General features: G+C 49.8%; 1 protein-coding gene and 1 long non-coding RNA gene across 2 annotated transcripts in view; one reads left to right on the top strand and one right to left on the bottom strand.

Annotated features, from left to right (window-relative positions):
* Nucleotides 1–23535, top strand: part of MICAL3 (microtubule associated monooxygenase, calponin and LIM domain containing 3) — a 183095-nt gene that overhangs the window by 108068 nt on the left and 51492 nt on the right. The window contains exons 23-24 of the mRNA XM_084766098.1: nucleotides 2800–2888; nucleotides 3488–3575. Coding sequence (XP_084622224.1) covers nucleotides 2800–2888; nucleotides 3488–3575 — 177 coding nt within the window. The remainder of the gene's footprint in view (nucleotides 1–2799; nucleotides 2889–3487; nucleotides 3576–23535) is intronic.
* LOC311588466 lies at nucleotides 7560–11881 on the bottom strand. Its single transcript, XR_014776207.1, has 3 exons — nucleotides 9211–11881; nucleotides 8971–9052; nucleotides 7560–8487 (listed from the first exon to the last, which is right to left on the bottom strand). It is a non-coding gene; the product is annotated as an uncharacterized lncRNA (long non-coding RNA).

A 23535-nucleotide genomic window follows, 5' to 3' on the forward strand; every position in this document is an offset into this window, starting at 1 on the left:
GCCAGTCTGGCCTCAGTCACATGCCCGTCCTGGAGAATGGGTCCTAAGGTGACTGTGGTGACCAGTCTAGTCCAGTTATCTTTTGTGGTAGCCCCATCACAGTCCCATGAAGGAATATGGAATGAAATAGAAAGCAGATCCAAAACATAATGGACGAGGCAGACACTAGTGTATTTCATCTTCTATTTATTGGGGGCAAAACCTCAAAAGAACACAGTGGTTTATAACAGATTATATAAAAGGAATGGTGGATAAACTAAAAAAAAAAAAAAAAAAAAAAAAGCAAACAAAAGACAAAAACAAAAAACACATGAATAAATTCTGCTCGCTCACTCGCTCATAGAGAAGCACATGGTAAATGCCCCGTTGCCTGTCTCTTCCCACCCCCACCCGCCCTCCTCCCGCCCCCCTCCCGCCCCCCTCCCGCCCCCCTCCCCCAGTGCCAGGTTTTTAAGTCCTGGCTGAATGCCAGCAGCTGGTGAGAAATCTGTTGGGGGAAATGTGCCATTTCATGAATCCATGAAATTCACTGCGGTTTTCCCACCATTGGCTTTAAATCCAAAGTCTCCGGGTATAGTCCTCATCAGAAGCTCGGACACTGGCCGCTTGGCTTTTGGAAGGCAGCTGGCTCATGAGGGCTCTGCCCTCAGGGAGGCAGAGGCAGGCGGATCTCTGTGAGTTCAAGGCCAGCCTGGTCTATTAAGCCAGTCCAGGACAGCCAAGACTACACAGAGAAATCCTTTCTCGTGAAACCAAAAAAAAAAAAAAAAAAAAACGAAAGAAAGAAGGAAAACTGTAGCCACAGGATGAGCCCTGGAGAGATGTAGCTTGTCCCTGACCTCTGCCCCATGCATTCTCTGCTTCTTACCATCTTGAAGGGAGCTTCTCTTCCCCCTCCACCGTGATGCCCTGAATCAGCAAGGCCCAAAGCCGTAGGACCAAGTAACCTTGTACTGAGATTCCTGAAATCATGAGCCCAAACAAACATTTCTTCCTTTAAGTTGTTTTCCCAGATATTTGACAAAGCTGACTTAACATAGTTTAAAAAAAAAATGCAGATAAGCTGGGTGGGGTAATGGTGCACACCTTTAATCCCAGCACTTGGGAAGCAGATTGGTCTCTGTGAGTTGGAGGCCAGCCTGGTCTACAAAGTGAGTCCAGGATAGCCAAGACTACACAGAGAAACCCTGTCTTGAAAAAGCCAAAAAAAAAAGAAAAAGAAAGAAAAGAAATGCAGAAAAAGGGATAAGTCAGCTACTTTTCAAAATGAAGATGAGCATATGGCTCAGGATGTAAGAGCACTTGCTCTGCAGGCTCACAGATCTGAGTTTGAGTCCCTAGTACCCACATAAAAAAGCCAAGCATGGTTGCATGCCCCTGTAATCCCCCAGCATGGGGAGCAAAGACAGGCAAATCTTGGCGTCTCCCTGGCCGGTAGCTGAAATGACAAGCTTCCAGGTCAGCGAGAGACCCATCTCAAGACAATAAAACAGAAAGCGACAGAGACGAATAGACCCTGGTTTCCATTTCTTGCACCTATGCACACACCTGTACGCTTAACGTTGGGCACCACGCACATGAAATTCAGGAAGATACGGCCAGGTCACCAGGGTTTGTCCATCCCCTGGGTTTACCTTTGTTGTAGTCGCTCTTGGCAGATGACAAGGGAAAGCTGGCAGCTTCTGATGCAGCTGTTCTTAGGATGAGGCTCACGTTGAGCTCTCGTACCTTAAGTTAAAGGAGAGATTCAGATAATTTGGCTCTTAGTTTGTCCCAGCACACTTGTGTTAGGAAGGGAGATGGGTCTTTCAAAACTTTTTGGCCGCCCTCTCTTCAGGAGAGAGCATCACACTAGGTAGGGCCCAGAAAACGGGTGTAGACGTGGCTGAAAGTCCTAGCAAATGGGACTTTTAACCCTGATTATATTGAAGCATGCTCTATTTATCCAGTCTGTTTATGCTCCAGGGAAGACTTTTTGTTGTTGTTATTGTTTGATGTGAGTGTGTGTGTGTGTGCACAGTACACAAGCATGCATGCCTCAGGCCCGTGTGGAGGTCAGAGAACAACTTTTGGGAGTTACCTCCATCCGCTCTCTTACTGTTTCTGTTGCTTTGCTGCATAGGCCAGGGCAGCTCGCCCACAAGCTTCTGGCTAGTTCTCCTGCCTCCACCTACTGTCTTTCCATAGGAATGCTGGGATTGCAGATTCCCATCACCCCATCCTGTTTGTTGTGTGGGCTCTAGGGATTGACCCCTTTGCCTCTAAGCCACCTCTCTGGCCCCTTGTGCTATTTTCAGCACACCTTAGGGTTGCAGCCTGCCTTAGACCGGCCCTGCCAGGGGAGGGGAGGAGTAGGAGTCTCTGGCTGTGGAAGGGAGCAGAGAAAGTTCTTTCGGAGTTAGTAGCTAGCACCGCCCTAGCCCTGGAAGCCTTCCTGCCTCCGCCCTGCATTTGTATTCATTCTCGTCTTCCCCAGAAATGCGCCTGCACTTTCCATGTGACCGCATCTTTGTCCTCGCACACTACTACTTTGTTTGCTGGTTCGGTCACACAAGCCTCACATCTGTGCTCTGGGCACTGATTGGTGGCTGCTCGACAATTTTCACATGCCCAAAGGCCTCTGTATCAGACCCAGGGAAAGGAGGCTGGGGGCTGGCCTTTCTGGATTGCTGGGGGGGGGCGGTGCTGGGAGCTGAGGGGGGGTGGTGGTTATGCAATGGCATCCTGTAGCCAGAGAGTCAAGTTCACAGTTGTGGAGTTTTGCTCATTCTTCTATTCCCTGCTCCTTGCTGTCCGCAGGCAAATTCTACTGTAAGCCGCACTACTGTTACCGACTCTCTGGCTACGCGCAAAGGAAGAGGCCAGCGGCGGCTCCTCCTACTGGAAAGGTAACAGCTTCCTTCCTGTGTGTGGGACCGTCAGGGTTGTCTGTCCCCTGTGTGGGCTTGAGAAGAACTGCAGTTGGCTACAGATGCGCCAGGCTGGCCGTTCTCGGAGGTGATGCTTAGGGCTCATTCTGAGCAGATGGGCGCCCTGCCATTCACCCTAACTGTTCCTTCCCTGAGGTCAGAGCTCTTTTCCTTGTAGCTGGGGAATAGGCAGTCTCGGGTGTCCCTCCCTGTCCTTAGACCAACACCCCAGGCATCTGAGGGCCAACCCCTGCTCTTTATAGTGCCACTTTTGTACGGAACCTGTACAGACTTTTGTCCTTTAAGCAATACAGTACAATAACCATTTACACTGTACAGCAGTTGTATTGTTTATTATAAGTCATCCAGAGAACATTTAAAGTTGGCGAAAGGATGCGTCTATGTTACGTGTGAATGCATCACAGATTTGCTATCTAGGACGAGCAAAACCTTCGTCTCCCTGGACTACATACAGTTCAGTACTGACAGACAGACCAGCCGGGCTTGGGCTCATTGTGTCCTGAGTTGGAGGGCAGCAATCAGAGTCACTGTCCTTTTGTTCTCATGGACTCTTCTAGGAAGCCACAGGACCCCTTCACGATGGCCCCACTGCAGATGCAAATGGACTGGCCAGCATCGCCGCCAGCTCAGCTGAGAGAACTCCAGGTAGCCTCACTTCCTTGTTTGGCTGGGTGGTGCATCACTCTCTTGGCCTCTGTGACAAGGCCAAGGGGATGAGCCAGCACCTGCAAACCAACATTTCTTCGATTGGGCACCAAGTGGTCCAGAACCCCCTGGACTCCTTTTTCATGTGTCAGCTGCTGGCGTTTGGAGTCCCCTTCCTCTATGGCCTGTCAGAGGTGCTGGTGCAGATTGGAGGGGAGTTTCACTGGCAGACTGTGAGCCAGTGACGTGCCAAATGGTACGTGGGATTACCCCACACCCCCAACACACACCAAGGTGCTTGGTGCAGACCCTAGGTAAACAGAAACCCAAAAGAGGCTGCTGTGTCCTTGATCCCAGGGAGAGCCCAGAGTCATAGGCTTCTGTGTGCCCCCCCTCCCCGCACAGTCTGAATGTGTTCACTGTAACTTGAAGTTTTTGACCCCCCCAGATCGTCCGTGTGACAGGAGCCACCCTATCCTAACCACTTTAGGCATCTGAGTTTCCAGTAAGGGTCAAGACCCACATGTCCCACTCTCATTACCACTTCCTGTGTCAAGAGCTTGTTCCATCCTCCTACCTCAAAAAAAAAAAAATTGCTGACTCTGTCCATTGCAAGGACAGTATGGGGAGTATCAGGAACATGAGGCCTATAAAGAACTGTCTTGCTTTTTTTTCCTTAAAATTTCCCCATCTGCCCTTGTAAAACTAGCCACAGTTCTGTGCACTCCTGAGACGTCCAGAGGTCCCTTTGGTGGCTCCGGATATCTCTCTGGGGTCACTCTTTATGTATGAAGTCTACATATTTCTGCATGTGCACACGTTTTCTCTTGTTTATGGCAAGTATATCTTTTTTACTTCTTTTCTCCCCCCCCCACCTTTTTTTTCTTTTTTGTGTGGTTTCTGGCTATATTCTGGCTAGCCCTGGCTAGAACTGAATATGTAGACCAGGATAGCCAAAAAATTCATAGAGATCCACCTGCCTCTGCCTCCCAAGCGCTGGATTAAAAGCATGCATCACTATGCCCAACAGCAAATATATCTTACATAGCCAGGTACAAACTCAAATTAAAAATGAAAGATTACCAGCCAACGCCAGAAGCCACAGAGGAGCTGAGATATACTTTCCATGGTGGAGGAGGGGCGGAGTATTTTCTTAGCTTTCAGATAGAGCCGCTTCTGTTGAGGAAGTAAGGCGCTGACACAGCCCTTGGGCACTTGTGCCAGAGGAGGGAGGATGTGCCTGGGGCTTGGCAGGAGCACTGTGGGGGTGGGGCGTGCTAAGCCTCCGAGGCACAGAAACCCCAGCCAGGCCCTGTGAACATGACTACTTTTTTTTAGATGCCCTTCTGGTAGGAGTCACAACTTATAGCCATGCCCAAGCCGTGAGTGACTTTAAGCCCTGTGAAGCCTGCTGGCCCTGGCTAGTTCTCACTAGTTGACACTCCCCGGGCACACACTGGCCCCAGACACAACTTGGCCTTTACACTGGAATGCGCGTGCAAGCAGGTGAGAGCCCCACCTAGTAGCTTTGCCAAGGAGCCACACTACAAGATCAGAAAAGTTCCACTTTCCCTATGGGTAAAGGGTATAAGAACACTCTTTTTTTTAAAGAAAATATCAGTGATTTTGCTAGCTCTCTTGGCTTGTTCACTTTGCCTCTTTGCCTGTCTAAGGAAAACACAATGGGTTTCAGATTTTTAGAGCCTCTCACAAATTAAGGGAGCCATACGTAAGGAGAAGAATATTCTATAAAACAGAGAAAATGGACTTAAAGGATCAAAACAACCGAGAAAGGACCCGAGGTAGACTAGGCTTACAGAACAGCAGGAGAGGGTCAAGATTCGGCACCCCCAAAGTATCCCAGGCTGAATGCTGAAAGGGGGTGCAAAGCCCTGGCACTTGCTCTTGAGCTAACCTTTGCTAGCCACTGAAATGGGGTAGGGGCGGGGCACAGAATTATGAGTGACATTTTACAGGGGCCGTGAAATTGGTTTCTGTTTCTTCTTTGGTGGAATGCCTTTGCCAAACCCCACCTTACCTTTGAGCACTTGACTAAACTCCGTACGGAGAGCTTCAGACAAACCTGGTGCCTCTGGCCTCCAGAGTGTGTCACAGAAGGGTCCATACCCTCATCCCGGTGTTATCCCATGCTCCCTGGGACCCACCATGGAGGAGGAGCGGGAAGAGCCTGTACTTTCTGCCCCTTCTTCTTGCCATAGCCCTTTACTCTTCTCCCTTCTGCTCGGTCCCCTTAGGCAAAGATTAGTGCTGTTACAACAGCAGCAACAAAAATACCCCCGCGTGGCAGTATAGCCCGACCTAACCCCGCGCAGGCCTGGTTTAATGCATTGTCTCTGTCCGGTAACCTCATCTGCAGCTGCTGCTTTTGACCCACTGTGTGAGACACTGTTTATATGGTATTTCTGTTTGTAATGTGCTTTTAATATAGAACTCCTCTTTTTGTCCTCGAACCTGTAAATGCTTTGTTTCCGAGCCGCCTCTTCTCACTGCTGCGGATCAGTGGGCCTGGCACAGATTTCCTTACCCTGGCCTCACGGTACCTGCCTGGAGTTTAGGAAAAGTCTGGAAAACCCTAGATGGGATGGCTGTTCTCTCGGATGTGAGCCCTTGATTCCTTTTGGAGGTAGAGGAATCTCGTTGTGCAGAAACAAAATGGAGGCACAAGGCACGTGGGTGGGTAGGGAAACTGGGGGGAGTTTTCTCCCAGTGCACAGTATCAGGAGCATTTGCAGTGTAGACAGCAGAGAGCAAGCCGAAGGAGCAAACTCCCCCATCATCCAGTGAGGAAGTGTTTTTTCCTGGAGAAGCTGTAGTCACAAGTGGCACTGGCCTGTACCCGGACCCACACACTCCTTACTTGGTACCCACTGGCTGCCACAGTCGGATCCCAGTGGACTGTTCAGAAACACAGGCATTGCCCACATTGGCCAGAATAGCCACGCGCTATAAAGAAAGAATGCCTCTCATCCCTAGGCCTCTGCCTCATGAGGAGGTTAGGGATCCTCTTATGGCTTCTTAGGGCCTCTTCCCTTCTCAGCCTGCTGTAAATCCCAGCAAAGGGAGCACAGTGGAGCAGCTGCCATGCTGCCTGCCACTAGAGCCAAAGCTGAGCGACTGTACTGTGTGGACGCTTGTGTGTGCACACCTCTCAATGTATATTCGTCTGTCTGTATGTGGATGGGTTTGAGTTCAGTGTGTACATAGACGCTATTTAGATACACTGTGCCCCGAATGGTAAATGGTCACGGTGAGACTGTTTTTAAAGCTACCTGTTGGTCTGAAAGCCATAGGAACTTTCTCTGGAAGCCTGTCCCGGCTTGACTTCCACCTAGACAGGATTCGAAGGGAGCCCAGCAGCTAGGCATGACCTCATTGGAGGCATAGATGTAGGCCTGGGTCTCTGAGGAGATGGGTGGTACACACCTCCAAACTCAGGTGATCAGTTTTCCTAGTCAGCAAAACAACAGTCTTGCTGGTGGGGGGACCAGAGAGTCACGGCCACCTACTGTCCCTCAAGGCAACCTGGGCTCCATGTTGGATCCACTGTAGCCATCTCAGCTGCCCATTGTCATTTAGTGTTTTCTGTGCCTGGCTGCTTCCTTTAGGACAATGGGGTGGGGGGAACCCTCTTAGGCCACTGAATACTGGCCAGTGAAGTAAGGGGTTCACTTTTAATCAGGGTACTATTCCCGTGGGGTGAGGCAGGAGGGGGCAGCAAATAGTGCCCAAAGCTTTGGTCCATAGAAGCCAGAGTGAGGAGGGTTAGCTGTGCCAAGGAACACTTTGCCTGTCCACTCTGACCTTTCCTAAAGCTTTTAATTTGCCCCTGTTTTTAATCTCTGCTATTGTGAGTGCTTTCGGTGTGTTGCTTTGTGAGTTTTTTAATTTAACTGTGTAACTTTGTTTTTGCCATTACTGTGAAACCAAGGTGTTGTGCTTTAAGGCTTTTTTTTTTGGTTTTGGTTTTGTTTGTGTGTTTGTTTTGGTTTTTTTTTTTTTTAACAAATGTTACATTCTTATTTAAGAGAATAAATTCCAAACACTCTTCAGGTTTCTGAGTTTTTCTTTTCTTTCTCTTTTTCCTGATGGGAGGGTGGGAAAGGGGAAGCTCAGGCAAGTATGGGACATGGGCTGTAGAAGCCACTGTCCCTCGGGGCCTTCTCTTACGCTGACAGTAGGGAAAGCACAGATGGTTGTGGGGACCAGGTTATCTATCTACCGAGTCCTGCTAATAGAAGGACCTTGTGCGGGGTATGGCACAAATGCAGAGCGTTTTGCTGTAGAGAGAGAGAGAGAATAGAGAGAAGAAAATGTCGCCTCCGCTCATGTGTCCCCTGTTTGGTGAGCTGGCGTGAGGCCAGGCAGATGGGAAGGTAAATTTCTATACAGAGCCTACCTATCGAGGTGACATAGCCCCAGGTGCCATCCTCAGCAGCACCGGAACCTTCCTTTCCCATTGGTGCACTTGCTAGGGTACTCCCCGGCATGGTGACTGGCGTCCTGGTAACTGTGGGATCCTTCCTCTTGGCTTCCACAGCTGTATTAGCAGGAACTCGAGTTCCACTGTCTAGTTCCCGTTGAACTGCCCTCACATGTGGAGAGGCCAGCCTGTTCCTGCTCACACACGCTGCCTCTAGCTGAGGAGTAGTGACACGTCTGCCATGTCAGCATGCCAGCCATGGGAACACAGACCAAACAGGGGCAAAAGTGGGCACCTTGGTGGGTAAAGTACCGTGTACTGAGTTCACCCCATTGGGTCCTGGCAAGTCTGGAGGTCGTTCCTTACTGACATCTGTCCAGCCAGCAGCAGACCTCTGGGAAGTTGAAGAATGCAGGCTTCTTCTCTGCCTCACTAACGTGCCCCTCCTTCTCTGAAGTAGCGTTCCTGTGCCTGTGAGAGGAGGAGAGAGAGGAGAAGGAGAGATGGCAGGTACACGGATTGACTCAGAGCCACTGACAAACGTGTCAACCTCCAACCCTTAGCTGCCCTTGTCATCTCAGACCTAGCCCTAAGGGGAAGAGAGCCATGGTCATTAGGGCAGTGTGCTGATTTGCCTAATAACTGATGTGATTCTGTGCCAGCCCTTTTGAAGGTCCTGGGAAGTCTCCAAGGGAACCCCGTTTTTTTTTTCTGAAAAGTCTTGAAATTTTGTTTTGTTTTTTAAAATACATTCCCTGCTTTTTTTTTTTTTCTTTTTTTTTAATTAAGATAACTCCATGGCACAGAGGCTGGGCACAGGCATGGAAAGAGAACAGATTATACAAATGGCCACTCTCTGTTTTCATGCTGAAATGGAAGGCAGGATGGTGCCAGGCAGGAACGCACACCAGCGGCCCTCTAGAGTGGAGTAAGAAGAAGAGGTGGGGCTCTCACCTCAGAGCAGGCGGAAGTTTCAGGAGTGCTGGATTCCAACTCCACGCATGGCCTTAACTCACAGCTCACGTGTGGCAAGCATCTAGCAAGCACCAACAAGTAGATTAGTCATAATGAACTAGGGGTAGTGCCACACTGACATTTGGACCTAGGCTACGTCACAGGACTGCCAGTTCCTCCTGTCCCCACCCAGGGTGTTTACCAAATGTTGGCAGGCCCCCCTGCCTTACAGTCACTCACTGTCTCCTCGTGGCAGAGTTAGTTCCAGAGGGTGTAGGCTTGATTGTGCAAAAGCACCCTCTGTACACCTGAGGAAGGGAGGCGGGCCTCTAGGCGTAGGGAGCAACCTTCAATTACTTCCGGGTGTTCGCAGCCACGTGTTCACCATCTCACTTTTACTTCCTATGGGCCATCTTCTCAGCTTTGCACAAGCGGTTTGTAAACATTTTTTGCACATGTCTGAGGTGCTTAATGGGTCTTTAAGGATGGTTGGCGAGAGACGGAGTTGCTGTCAACATTGAAGCCTTAAGTCAAGCTGACTAAACTCAGCCTTAGTAGCCTTTTTCCTCCCAAAGAGGTGGGCTCAAAATGTAGGCAGAGGGCTCTCCAACCGTTGGTAGTAGGGGAGGGTTAGGAAATCTTAAAGGAATGCAGGGCCACAGGTCTGGCCTGCTCCACTCTGGGGCAGGCTGGGATAATCATTGTTAGGGTCTGTACAGGTGGAGTTAGGATTCCTCTTGGCTGTTTCTGGTTGCTTTGCTTTAGGTTTTGTTTTTTTGTTTTTTTTGGGTTTTTTTCTGTACTTAGTTCTTTGTAATTGTACATGAATGTGTTAAATCGCCCACAGTGGCCTGTGACTAAGTGACTGTCCTTCTCTTGTGATTCTGTGAGATACCAGGATTAGCCCCTCTTTATCGCAGTTACAGCATAGGAAATGTAGCCTGACTCCTCGTATGTCCTCACCTGACTGTTCGTCCTTAGTAGTTGACTTTATGGTTGTCCCTGTCATTAGAACCCTCCGTCTTTGTGCCAATGTCATATACCTTCCTGAGTCTCTAAGGCCGGGATCACCAGGTTTGCCACCCAACGTTTATCGCACCTCTTCTGAGGTTTGTTCCTTGAGAAAGGCGACCTTGGTGACAAGTGCTCCCTCATATAAAAATAATTACATTAGACCAGTGTTAGGATTCAGTGGGCCTTGTTTTTCCTCAACAAACACATGACAAATGTTTGGAGAAAATTCTAGAAAGAGGAATTCCCCTTGGCATTCAGTATCTGCTCAGGTTGGAACTTGAAAAAATGAGAGTTGTGCCTGGCGCCACCCGCATACCTGTAATCCCAGGAATCTGGGAGGCAGAGGCAGGCAGATGGCTGTGAGTTCAGGGCCAGCCTGGTCTACCAACCGAGTTCAGGCCAGCCAAGGCTACCCAGAGAAGCCCTGTCTTAAACCACCACCACCACCGCTGCTGCCACCACCACCCCCATAAAATGAGAGCTGTGACTTGGACTAACTGGAACCTTGAAGAAGGGAGCTTGTCTCTGGCCTTGGCAACCCTTGAGGAGATTATAATGGCTTCTGTGTGCTTGTTTCCTCCTTTTCTAGGACTGCCAGGGCCCAGAAAAGCAGGTTAGAGAGACCACCTGTGTGGTTTCTTTCCCACTGTTCTGCCACCCAGAGACCAGGCTGGTGGGTTCTGTTTAAAAGGCAAAGGCTCTCCCCCAGAGTTGAGTCTGATGAGAATGAGTAGGCCGCCAGCTGCCTTCCTCTGTGGTGGCTCATCTCCCTGAGGAGTTGACACTGACAGGAACTGAGTGATGCTGTGACACACGGAGGAAGGAAGGGGGTTCCAGGCAGGCCTGGCTTGAGTCTGTCTGTGGACTCTCTGAGAAGCAGCTGGACTGGTGTGGGGTGAGGGGACTGACTAACGGGGTGCACAAGGCCAAAGCCAAAACCTTCCTGTTTGCTACATTGCCAGGAGCAGTCTTTGGGTTTGAGTTCTGCACCCCCTGGCGAGGGGCTTGGCTGTATTTGCAGCCATTCCTGCAAAGGATTACCTTCACTAAAACGGCAGGAAATTGGAGGTGTGCTAACCCTTGCTGTCTTCCTCCATGACTGATGCTCGTTAAGTGTACCTGTCACAGAAAACAAAGCTGGAGGCTAGAGGTAGAGCTTGAGTGGTAGAGTAGTTGTTTAGCCTGCTCAAGGCCCTAGATCCAATCCCCAATACCATTTAAAATTTAAAATTTAAAAAAAAAATAGAAAAGATAGAAAAGAATATGATCACTAAGCCAGGTGTGGTTGATTACATCATGAGTTCGAGACCAGCCTGGGCTACCTAGCCAACAAACAACACCATCTACATAGCAAGACCCAGTGTCAAAAAAGAAAAATTGTGGGGCAGTGTGGTGGCGCACGCCTTTAATCCCAGCACTCAGGAAGCAGAGGCAGGTGAATCTCTGAGTTTGAGGCCAGCCTGGTCTACAAAGTGAGTTTCAGGACAGCCAGGACTACACAGAAGAAACCCTTTCTCAAAAAAACAAAAAAACAAAACAAAAAAAAAAAGTAAAATGAAGTAGAGAAATAGGGAGTGCACATATTGGTAATGACTACAGCAGTGCCCATGGGTGACATTTGCTGGATGCCAGACCCTGTCCAGATACTTTATATACAGGCACTAAGCCCTACAGTGGTCTGTATTAGAACCAGACACAGAAGCAAGGGCACGCAGCCCAGGAACTACGATCAGGATGCGCCTGTGTGCCCACGGTGGTGTACACAGCTTCCCTTTGCCCCGTTCTGTCACCTCACACTCATGGCACATGAGGAAAGAGCACTCTCAGAGCAAGAGCTTTCCCCTGAGGGGTTCTGTGAAGGTGTGGATCCCCCTTGCGCCGCCCCCCCTTTCATCCCCTATATGTCAGCAAGGATGCATGTCTTTATTGCGGGGGGGGGGGGGGGGCCACGACACAGTCCCTCTTTTTTTGAGTAGTGATTCCCAGGGCTGGGACCATGCCTTTGGGGGCTCAGGAGACAAACCAGCCGAGGGTTTAATCACTGATGTGTGTAAGAGGATCATGAAACCGAGGAAGGGAGCAATCAACTGAGTTTACCCAGCAAGGGTGTGGAGTCACGGCAGATACTCAGGCCTGAGGCCATAGGATTGACAGTAACCTACCGTCCACGCCTCAGGGAGAAGCCCGTCCTGCCCACAGGCTTACAGATCCGGATCCCTTAGCTTCACTTCTTTGGTTCTCTGCCTCTCATGTTACTTTTCCAGTGCTGGGGGTGGAACCCAAGCCTGCACCCATGCGAGTCACGTGGTAGCCATGTACCGCTGAGCCAGCGCTCCATCTTCCATTTTTAAAAAGCTCCAGGGATGATTTAAAACTGCCATTCACAGCCCTCATGAGAAACCACTCTCCCTGGCTGCGTGCACTCTCGGAGTACAGGGAAGGGGAGATGTGTGTCTGAACTGAGAGTTCGAGGCAGATCAACTGCAGCAAGAGAAAAAGAGAATTTATTTGTTTAGGTGCTGGGCACTGCCCTGGGGTCTCTCGCTTGCTAAGGACACTCTGCCGTGGAACCACACTCCATCCTGTGGACATTCTCTCCTCTAGGCTTGAGACAGTTTGGTTTCAGAGCTCTTAAAGTGACCAGCTGCTAAATGTTGGGCTGGGTGTCCCTGTCATCCTGGTGAGCGGCTTTGGTTGTGCCCTGTTGGATGAAATTTGGCCAAGCGTAGAATGCTTACAGGAAGTCTCCTGAACATGTCCAGACATGGGCTCACCCTCACCTTGGAAAGACGTGCCACAACAGAAAGCCTCAGAGCTCCTAGGCAGAAGGTACTTCGAAAAATGGAAGAAAGAACAGCTGAGAGAATGCAAAGAGAAGGACATGTTTTCTCACGTGTGTCCACAGTCCCTCCTGGGTGTGGTGGGAGGGCCTGCTATAACATGGGGGTTCTTCATTCATCAGCAGGCTCGTGGCACCCCTGAGAGAAAACAGATTAAGGGGAGCAGTTGACTAGATGCATCTCTCAGTCCCTAGAATTCCTCCTTTGGGGTTCTCACACAAACCATATCTAGAAAGAGGGTAGGGGTGTTTAAGTGGCACTGTGGGGGATGGGCACTCACCTTTGGAGGTGAGGTGGGGTGGGGCTGCAGGTGGTGAGAGGCATTTGCATCACGTTCTCAGTGTGTTGCACTGAACCACCGCCTGCTTTAGTCTCCAGCGTCTCCGTTTGCCTCTCCCTGGACACGAGCCCAAAGGCTGTCTCTTAAGCGTGGCAGGCCTCAGTTGACTGGTCCCCTCCATATCCTGCCTTCCGTTACTTCGGTGATTTGGGTCAGCACCGTGGGGGAGAATCCCCGAGCTCAGTGCTATTCTTGCTTCACACTCCAGTCAAGCCGTACTCACACCTAAATGGCTTGGTGGACCTGTTTTCTCTGAGGTCAGAGGTCATTTGGTAGAACTTCTAAGCCAGGGTTCCTCAAGCTCAGCACTGTGGACATTTTGGACTGGATAGTTCTTTGGGGGGGGGGGTCATCTTGGACACTGCGGGATCTCTGGCTTCTCCCCCTTAGAGGCCAGTAGCATCCTCTTGCCTAAGATGGAATGACCGGGCAATATCTGTAGATGTTTGCCAGTTGACCCATGAGGAAGAAGTCACATTGGGAATTACCTACGGGGACGAGACACTGATGATAGTACACAATAGAAAGTCGGGAACAAGAGGAGCTAGGGCTAAGCAAGGAAGATGGATATAAAGTGTCACTGCCCACAGCAGGACCTCTGGGTTTTACTATCCACTCCTCTGCAAACCATCAGCATATTTCCCAGTGGGCACATGCTCGCTCACAAGGAGGGGCCTCATACTGATGCTGTGCACTAAGGGCACAGACAGCACACTCCAATTAGAAACCAAAACAGAACTCCCACTACTCTTTCCCTGCACCCCAGGGGGCTGGCTATCCCTGCACCCGCAGAATGTGTTCTTCCTGTGTGGTGACCACAGCCTCAAAGGGCTGCAACTGTTCAGGTAGAACAAGCAAAGGTCTGACGGTGGCGCCTTCATCTGACCTGCTTGCTGCCACCTATGGTCCACCCCATCTTCTGCCATGGCCTTCCTGCATCTTGTTGCTCGTCTATGGGGAGAGGGAAGAGAGAAGCTCTCTGGTCCTCTCACTGTCCTAAAAGCCTTTTTTTGTAAACAACAGGGAGCCAAATCCAATCCATCCTGGTTGCTTTAGAAGCATCTCAGAATATCAAGAATGATTATCATTGGAAGGTTCCAGAAAGTGGCAGAACAGTTGGAGTGGGAGAATAGATTAGGATTGGTTCCACTGGCTAGCTGATGGGTTCCCTCTGAGGCCAAGGCACCCTGTGGGCTTAGGCAGGATTGCCTAATGGTGTACTCCTTGCCAGCAGAAAGAGACAGGTCAGTTCGGGACTCTGTAGTCCGCAACAGTGCCAGGGGCATTGGATGCCAGCTCTTTGGGAGATGATTGGCTAAATCTGACCTTACTGCACCTTCTCCCTGCATGGATAGGGTGTGACATCACCAGCTGATTCCATGACACCAAGAGTTTAAACAGTTCCCCCATAGGATTTACATTCAACTAGATCTATCTATGGTTGACCCGGGGAAAACCTGTTAACAGTCCCCAGCATCCTCGATGACCTAGGATGAGTCACCGTGTATGGCCTGTGTGCGTCTGTACTAGCTCCATACACAACTCCATACATGCCCCAGAGCCTGGGGTTATCTCACGGGCCCATTTGGCGTGGAAACCCGAGCGAGCTACAACAACTACAGCATCCAGCTCCTCTCCCTCCACAGTAGCAATCACAGAGCAGGCTTCTCCACAGCCTGGCTCAGTGCACCGTTGGTCCCTTGGCCTGAGTTCCTAGAGTCTATTGGCTTGTCGGGAACCTGGACACCAGTTCTACTAGGTGAAGGCAAAAGCATCATTGACAACACATGGGTCTCAGGTGGAAGTCGTGGGTGCTGCAAAAAAACAGATTCGGCTCAAGAGTGCAGTGTATGAGATTTGTTATCTTTTTTAAAAAATATTTATTTACTTATTACTATGTATACAGTGCTCTGCCTGCATGACAGAAAAGGGCATTAGATCACATTATAGATGGTTGGGAGCCACCATGTTGTTTCTGGGGATTGAACTCATGACCTATGGAGGAGCAGTCAGTGCCTTTAACTTAACTCTGAGCGTCTCTTGGGGAAAGGAAGGGGGTGGGGGTGGGGAGAGGCATTGGAACCAATTTCAGGGATCTTTTCATTGACCTGTCAATCTCAAGATGTTATAAATCAGTTTCATGAATCAGAACCAAGTCTTCTCTGGGAATGTCAGAAGTGTCCTGGCTTCTATGTGACTCAGCAGGGGAAGACTTGCCTGGCACCACAGAAAGCACAGCTAAGTAAACAAGCCTGGCTGGCATCTTGGGGAAAGCCCATCGGCACAGACTTCCTTTCTCACTGTCTCCCTGGTCATGGGCCTCTGGCCTTCCACCACCTCCTCCTGTTACTGTTGGTCTAGCTAATTTCTAGTGTGCAAGCTGCATCCTGGAACTAACTCACTGTGAAAGGAAATAGCGATTGTACTAGCCAGTGGCTTGCCCTTCTGCAGGGCCTGGTATCTGCCATTGTTTCCTGGTGCCTGTGCACCACCGTGCGATCGGCTTCGGAGACTGTCTGAGGTTCCTTTATCAAGATGAGGGAACTGAGCTCACAGTGTGATGAACTCGATTGTTAGACTGATACCCAGGCACTCTTCGGCTCTATCCTAGGGTTAGCATTTGTTCCTTTGTCTTGTGTGGAAACACATTAGCACCTGGCTAAGGGCTGGAATACCCCTTCTCTAGCAGGGCTTGTGGTTTGGGGCGCCCCCAATCTGTGAGTGGGAGGATAACAGATGAGAGCCCTCTGACAGAGCGGGTATGGGGCTGCTCATAGAATTAGGCCCAGACAGTGGAAGCAGGAGCGGAGGGCTGGCCTTAGCCTACTGTGTTGAGCAGGCCTTTCCTCCCTGCGGTTGCACAAATCTCAATGGGTCTCTCATAACTGGTTTGGGAGATACAGACACAGCAGAGGAGCCTATTGCTTGACAATTACTGGGTTGGTTTGTTTGTTTTGCGGGGGGGGGGGGGGAGGGAAGGGGGTTCTTGAGTTTCATGAGGGCGGGACCAGATAAGGAAGGGGAGATCTTAGGTAAGATGCACTTATCAACGGATTTAAGAGAATACACTTATGACTCTTGATGTTTTGGCCACCTCCCCCCTCTCCCCCCCCCCCACACACACCCTAACTACAAACATGTGGCCCTTCTGCAGTCTGACCTAGCTAATGGACAGGGGCCGAGTTGAGATTTATCTGTGAGATCGCATGGCACAGGAAAAGCATAATTTCAAGAGAGCTTCATGATATACGAGCAGTGTGGTTGATGGAGGAAAAGTCGATGCTGTGCTTTAGAAAATGCCCTGCTGCCTTCCCCAGCTAGAATGATGCATGCCAGGAGTTCCCATTGGCCAGATACTATCACAACAACTGAAAAGACTATTCAGCATTCCTTAAGACCATAATCCCGTGAGACCATGCAGACTGAGAGCCCCTTGGCCCCCTAGCAGCAGCCAGCGATGAGGAAGGAGCAGGAACTGAGGTGCACTCAGTATCCCCGAGACAGCGCATTCCGGCCCGTGGCATCCCCATGGCCTTTCTGGATACGCTGCTAATTTATTCCCTTTGGGGTTGCACCCCTCGGCCTCTCCACCGTGTTCTGTTTAACTCCAGAGCTTCCCCAACTCTTGGTAATCTCCTGTCTCTAAAACAGCTGCATTTCTCCTTGGACCCAGGAGAGCTACTTCTCTCAGTGCCTCTACATGAAAATACTTTTCCCATCAGACAAAGCTGAGGATGTAGCCCAGTTGGTAGGCTGTTTGCCTAACATACGGAATGGCCTGGGTTCCATCCCCAGCACCAAATGAAAACCAGACATAGCGGTGCGTGCCCATTGTGATCCTAGCACTTGGGAGGTAGAGATGAAAGAGCCAGAAGTTGAAGGTCATCCTCAGCTACATGGAAAGTTTAAGGCTAGCCTGGGCTACCTAAGTCTCTAGTGTTTTGGTTTGGTTTTATGCTGTGTATGGTGATAAACATCTTTAACCCCAGCAGTAGGGAGGCAGGCAGGTTTATGTGTAACTTCCAGGACTAGCTTGGTCTACATAGCAAGTTCCAGGACAACCAAGGCCACAGAGTAAGACCCTATCCAAAAAGATAGATAGATAGATAGATAGATAGATAGATAGATAGATAGATAGATAGATAGATAGATAGAAAACCACAGTTTTCCCACCAGGTACAGTGACTCATATCTGTGATCTAAGCACTCAGGAGGCTGAAGTGGAGAGATGGACAGTTTGAGGTCAGCATGGGCTATGTTCAGCAAGATTTTTATCTCACAAAATCAAAGTAAGACAGCCAGGCAACGGTGGTGCACGCCTTTAATTCCAGCACTCAGGAGGCAGACGCAGGTGGGTCTCTGCAAGTTTGAAGCCAGCCTGGGCTACAAAGCAAGTACCAAGACCAAACAAACAAAGAACAAAACACACCAAAAAAAGAAGAAGAAATAAAAATGAAATAATCTGTCCTTACCTGGGATGTAGGTATGTGATGCACTGCTTGCATAAGGCCCTGGATCCCACCCCAGCATCACCTCCCCCTAAAGCATCACTTCCTGTTCTAGGTGACTGGAAGTGGTACTAGCTTTGAAGCATTTGCTGAGCAGTTAGTCTTCACACCACTGAGACCCCTCAATATCACACATCCATCCAAAATCTAGAACCTTCTAAGCATAAACACAACATCACGAGTGGACAATCCCATACCAAGACATTGTCATCCACAAAGTTATTTGGGGGGGGGGGGCGTTGAGACAGGGTTTCTCTGTGTAGCCTTGGCTGTCCTGGACTCACTTTGTAGACCAGGCTGGCCTCCAACTCACAGCGATCCCCCTGCCTCTGCCTCCCAAATGCTGGGATTAAAGGCGTGTGCCACCACGCCCGGCTCACAAAGTTATTTAAGCTGTCACATAGAGTATCCTGAAGCAATGCATATGAGGTAAACACGAAGTTTAAGTGAATTTTGTTACCATCCCCAAGGTATTTATTTCATGATATGTAAACCAAAAAACAGGCAGACCAAAATACCTAAATCGGAGTCATTTCTGGTCTTAGCATTTCACATAAGAGGCATTCAGCCTGTTGTTGGTTTACGGGGTGACGGTTTGGTGGCTGTTGTAGGCGGTATTCTTGTTGTGGTGCCTGACGTGGAAGGTAGCTCAGTAAACACCTCTTCACCTGCCTCACAAGAAACATCTCTTGCTGTATGATGTGGCAAAGTTGTTTGAGCGGACCCCTGGCTCCTGTTCAACGGAGCTGTGTGAGGAAACTCTGTCTCCCACACAGCGATGCTTGCAGTCTTGGTGTCCTCTTAGAATCAGAGGGAACCTGTGAGAGGCAAAATGGGTGAGCTTAGCAAACAGCCCCGCCAAGTGTGACAGATGAGCTCAGATGACCCAGGAGAAAAGGAAGGTTGCCTACCCCATAGTTAACAGTGGACAACCTCTGAAGGCTGCAGGGGCCTCCAGCCCTCTCCTCCCATGAATACATGGCCACCTGCATGGGTGAAGCAGTCCTGAGGCACAGAGTGACTATCCTTTACTTCAAGACTTGAGGCTAACATGCTTCCCAGTGGGATGCTGTTTGTTCCTTTATTCAGACAGCTAAGCAGGACTCCTACAAAAGAAGAAAAAGGGTGAACTGCTATCCGGGTTGATTCTTTGCTATGTTGTGACCAGCCCAGCTCTGGTCACTGGAGTCTAGCTGCAGCTTGGTGCTGTTAAGTTTTGGTGTTGTTTTCATAGGGAGTCTTTTGTTTTGATATTGATTCTTCCTTTATGAGACAACCCCCCCCCAATATATGTTGAATGTCCCCAATGACTGAGCTCAAAGGAATTCTCCCACCCAGCTTCCAGCAACTTGTGATTAAAGGAACAGAGGATGCTACAGGTGGGTCTCAAGGAAAGGGAATACTTTATATTAACCAGACTTGAATTTGCTCTTTGGCACCAAAGAAAGAAAGAAAGAAAGAAAGAAAGAAAGAAAGAAAAAAGAAAACCCACTTGAGGGAGCATCTCTGGATGGTAAAGTAGTAGGCCAGTGTATCTCAAACAGACCAATCATTTCAAAGCACAAAGCCACTTTTTTTTTTTTTGACAGGTTTTCTCTGTGTTATCTTAGCTGTCCTGGACTTGCCTTGTAGACCAGGTTGGCTTCGAACTCACAGTGATCTGCCCTCCTCTGCCTCTTGAGTGCTGGGATTAAAGGTGTGTGCCACCACGCCCACCAAGAGCCACTTCCTTTTTCCTTTTTTCTTTTTAATATTTATTATTGTGCACACTGTGTTCTGCCTGCATGTACATCTTCAGTCCAGAAGAGGGCATCAGATTGTGAGCCACCATGTGGTTGCTGGGAATTGAACTCAGGACCTCTGAAAGAGCAGCCAGTGCTCTTAACCATTGAGCCATCTCTCCAGCCCGGAGAGCCACTTCTTAACACGGCTCCAGCTGACATCCTGAGTCCCCATTCCTTCCTAGCAGCTGTGTGTCCAGTATTCCATCAGAAAGCAGACTCCCCGCCCTGGTGCAGAGGCCTGGTTGGCTGCCTTTGACACTGGTAACCTGGAGGGGGGGGTTCATGAAGATGGATGGAGTTTGTGGTTGGATAAGTGGATTTGGGGAGCCATGTTGCCTTAGGCCAGGTGGGATGACCCCAAAGAAGACTTGTCTTGCTTCCCTGTGCCTTGTCTCTACCTCTCATCAAATTCATGGCTTCCCCAACAGAAAAAGTTGATGTTATCCAAACATAAAATAGAACAAATAACCAGAGGAGATAGAGAGATCAGGTCACCAGTACCCGTGCGGCCAGAGGGAGTGGCCAAGTGTTCTACAGCCGGGAGGTCACCATGGTTCACACCGCATTATGGACATTATGGCACCCAAAAAGGAGCTAGAAGAGAGAGGTCCAAAGGCTCCCACAACACACAGCATACGTATTTGATGAGGTAGAAATTACTCATTGTTTACCTGTATAGAAAGATTACACTGTACCCCATAAATATGTGCAGTTGTTAAATGCTGAATTATTGGTAAAGTTTTATTAGGAGGAAAAAGAATTTGGGAAAATGAGGCAGAATGAATTCCGGACCAAGAAAGAGAAAGCATCAAGATGGTGTTTTGTGTGATACACAGTTGCTTAAAACCCCAGCCAGCACTGGAGTTTTATGAGCACTGCAGGAAGGCCAGGGAGGAGGAGGCAGGGAGAGCAGGTACCGCCGAGGCCCCGGGAATGCCAGGCCAAAGCCTGTCTGCATCGCTCACACTCTGTGAATCAAACAGCTACAAATAAAGGATGTGGCGGCTCTTGCACATCGGCCGAGAGCAGGTTGTCCTGTTTGCAAGCTGCTTTGGGGATGATGTATGGAGCTCCCGTGGGCAGTGACTGTTCCAAAACAGAGCCTCGGGTCAGGCCCAGGGCCTTTTTCCTATTTAGGGTGCAGCCAGATCCTGGGAGCTCATTGCTTTTGGTATGCATGAGGCTGTAACTGGCCTCCCTGCGGCCTGAGATCAGCCTGTCCCGACTTAGAAACGAATCAACCTTGGAACTGAGTCCAGGGCCTTTGGTCCACTTTTAGCTGGGAAGTCCCTCCACTCTTGCCACTCTGATGAAGCAAATAATGTGCAGGGCAGGTGGCCATCCATCCTGACGAGGCTGGCTAGGCCTTACCTGCCTCAGACCGTCTGCCAGCCTCGTGTTGGAGCTTGTTTAGAAATACAGTGTCTGTGTCTTACGCTGGTATTCCCGCCTGGCCTGAGCAGTCCTACTGCCTCAGCCTCCTTAAGTGGCTGGCAAGCATCTTGAAGCATTTTAAATACCAGTGTTGAGAACTGCAGCTGCTGTTGCGGCTGCTAATTTTCATTCCTTGCCTCTGGCGGTTCCTTCTCCCAGGTGCTTGAATGTGTTGATGGGAGAAGGTGTTCTAGTCCAGTGATGGTGTCAAGGTCACCATGAAAGCCCCCACCGCTCCACCACTTCTTTCTCTGCCTCTGTCTTCACCGCCTGTCTGTCAGGTAGCTCTTTGGTCAGGACAGAGAATGAAGGACGCTGATCTTGATTTATTTGCATCCTGCTTACCGGGGCATTTTCGGGTTGTAGGCTGGAAAGGTGCCTCAAACGTTAAGTGTTCTGTGAGCATTGCTACACTTAGCCAAGTATACTCTGAATGTCATCTTCCCTCTGGGAATACTGAGTCTCTGTGAGATCCTAATCCTTGGGATTCTCTGCCTAAGTAGTCCCTTGCCATTGAAAGCTAGAGTGAGCTAGAACTCTATGTGAGTGGCAGCTGGGTGGGCCAGGGGGTAGAGACTGTGCTATACCCTCCATCTTACTGTTTATGGGTGGGTACATGGATGGATGAATGGGTGGATGGATGGGTTGGTGGATGGATAGATGGATGGGTGGGTGGATGGATGGGTCAGTGGATGGATGGACGGACGGACGGACGGACGGACGGACTGGTTCATTTCTGAGCCAGGGTCTCTGGGCCAGACCAGCCTGAACTCCTTAAACAGCCCAGAATGACCTTGAACGGTCTGCTCTCTCCCACCCCTGCTTCTTATGCTGCTGGCCATTGAATATCTGAGCCTCATAAATGCTAGGCAAGCGCTCCTCCCGCTCAGCTACATCCCAGTCCTCTACCCCTCTCCTGCCCCCTTTTGTGGGGTGTGTGTGTGTGTGTGTGTGTGTGTGTGTGTGTGTGTGTGTGTGTGTGTGTGTGAGACAAGGGAGCTGTTTTCATTTGTTTGTTTTTGAGATAGGGTCTCACTGGGTAGTCCAGGCTAGACTCACAGAGCTCTGCTTGCCTCTGCCTCCCAAGTGCTAGGATTGAAGGCGTGCGCCACCACACCCAGCTTCACCTTCATTTTGGTTTGACGGTTTTGTTTTTGAGACAGGGGCTTGCTGTGGAGCCCAAGCTCAGCTCAGTGCTCCTCTTCAGCCCCCCAAGTGCTGGGGTTATAGCTGCAAGCCACAAAGTCTGGCCTCCTTTTTTTGTTGTTTGTAGCCTCTCTCCTCCCAAGGGCCTCACAGGCTCTGGCCTTGGACTGCCAAGTTCTGATGCTTGACGATTCCTTCGTCTGCAGAGTTTGTAGACTCTCCAGAGAAATAACGCCAGGCAGACGGCAGAATGTCTGCCATTCCAGCCTCCAGTTCCTCTGCTTTAAGACATTTTGTCCTATCAAGAACCACAGTGGGACAGTACAGTGACACTTCAGAAGGAAGGACACAAAGACTAGGACTCTACAAGTGCCTTCTCTTTGTGTCACAAGTCCAAGGATGGCGTAGTGGTCTCCTGCATTGCTTGTTATCCTCCCAAAGTTCAAATCTTAGTCTCACTACCCACAAGCTGTGTGATGTCGGCTGGCCAGCCTTGCAGAGTATTGGAAAAGCTGGTTAACTGCATCGTCCTCAGGAATACCCAGGACACGACACTGCTTTCTTACACACTGTCATGGCCCATGAACATGCACCTGTCACAGTACTTGACAGCTTAAGCCTGACATGCTGCTCACAAAACTGTGTACAAATGGAAAGGGATTTCATGTGTCCTCTTCCCCAAGGCTCTAATGGAGTCCCCAGCACAACGTAAGCGTCACCACGACCCGGACCACTTCTCCCGTGGGTTTCTGCGTGGATGTCAACTCACTCCACCTTGGACTTTGCTAGGGTTAAGAACTGATGGGTGGTAGTTGTTGGCCCTGAAGCAATAGTTCTTACTCTTGTTTTTCTCTCTCCGTCTGGAAGAAATAGAGTTGTTCTTCCATAGTAATGGGGTTCGTGAGAGGGGAGCTTATACTTAGGGAAGCGCGCGCTTCTTGTTTGTTCCTCTATTTTTCATGTCAGGGCAGTTGTCAGGCTTATACCGAGAAAGAATCTCTCTATGGGTGGTCAGGGAGCCCTTGGCTTGCTCGTGGGTGTTAACGTGGGTGTTACGTGGGTGGCTGGTGGGTGTTGATGAAGAAGGGAAGGATGGATGAACCAGCATCTGGGAGCCTGTGCCCTCCTGAGGCCTGGGCAGACAGCTTTGCTTTGGAAAATGAGGAGGATCTGCTTGCTTGGCTGCCTGCCCCGCTCTTGTAGTCTGTGTACTTAGCTCCCAGACACCCTCATCCAGTGTGCCTGTAGCTTACGCTTTCAGGGCTATGAACTTAGTGTGGAAAAGATGGAGCAGGGTATTTAAAGTGATACTGCCGAGGGTGAGAGGACTTGGGAGAGGTGAACCCAAGGGCGTGTGGTCAGACCTCATCAGCACACGCTTGCCTGTGCACACAAGTACAGCATTGGCTCTTGCTTTTCAGTAAAGAGTCTCTAGTCAGTTTAAAGCTGGTGCTATAGAAGAGCTTGCAGAAGGTTGCAGCTGTGCTAAGACTGTACCC

The sequence above is a fragment of the Acomys minous genome (genome assembly GCF_964271855.1).
Source record: "Acomys minous genome assembly, chromosome: 17".
Taxonomy (NCBI): domain Eukaryota; kingdom Metazoa; phylum Chordata; class Mammalia; order Rodentia; family Muridae; genus Acomys; species Acomys minous.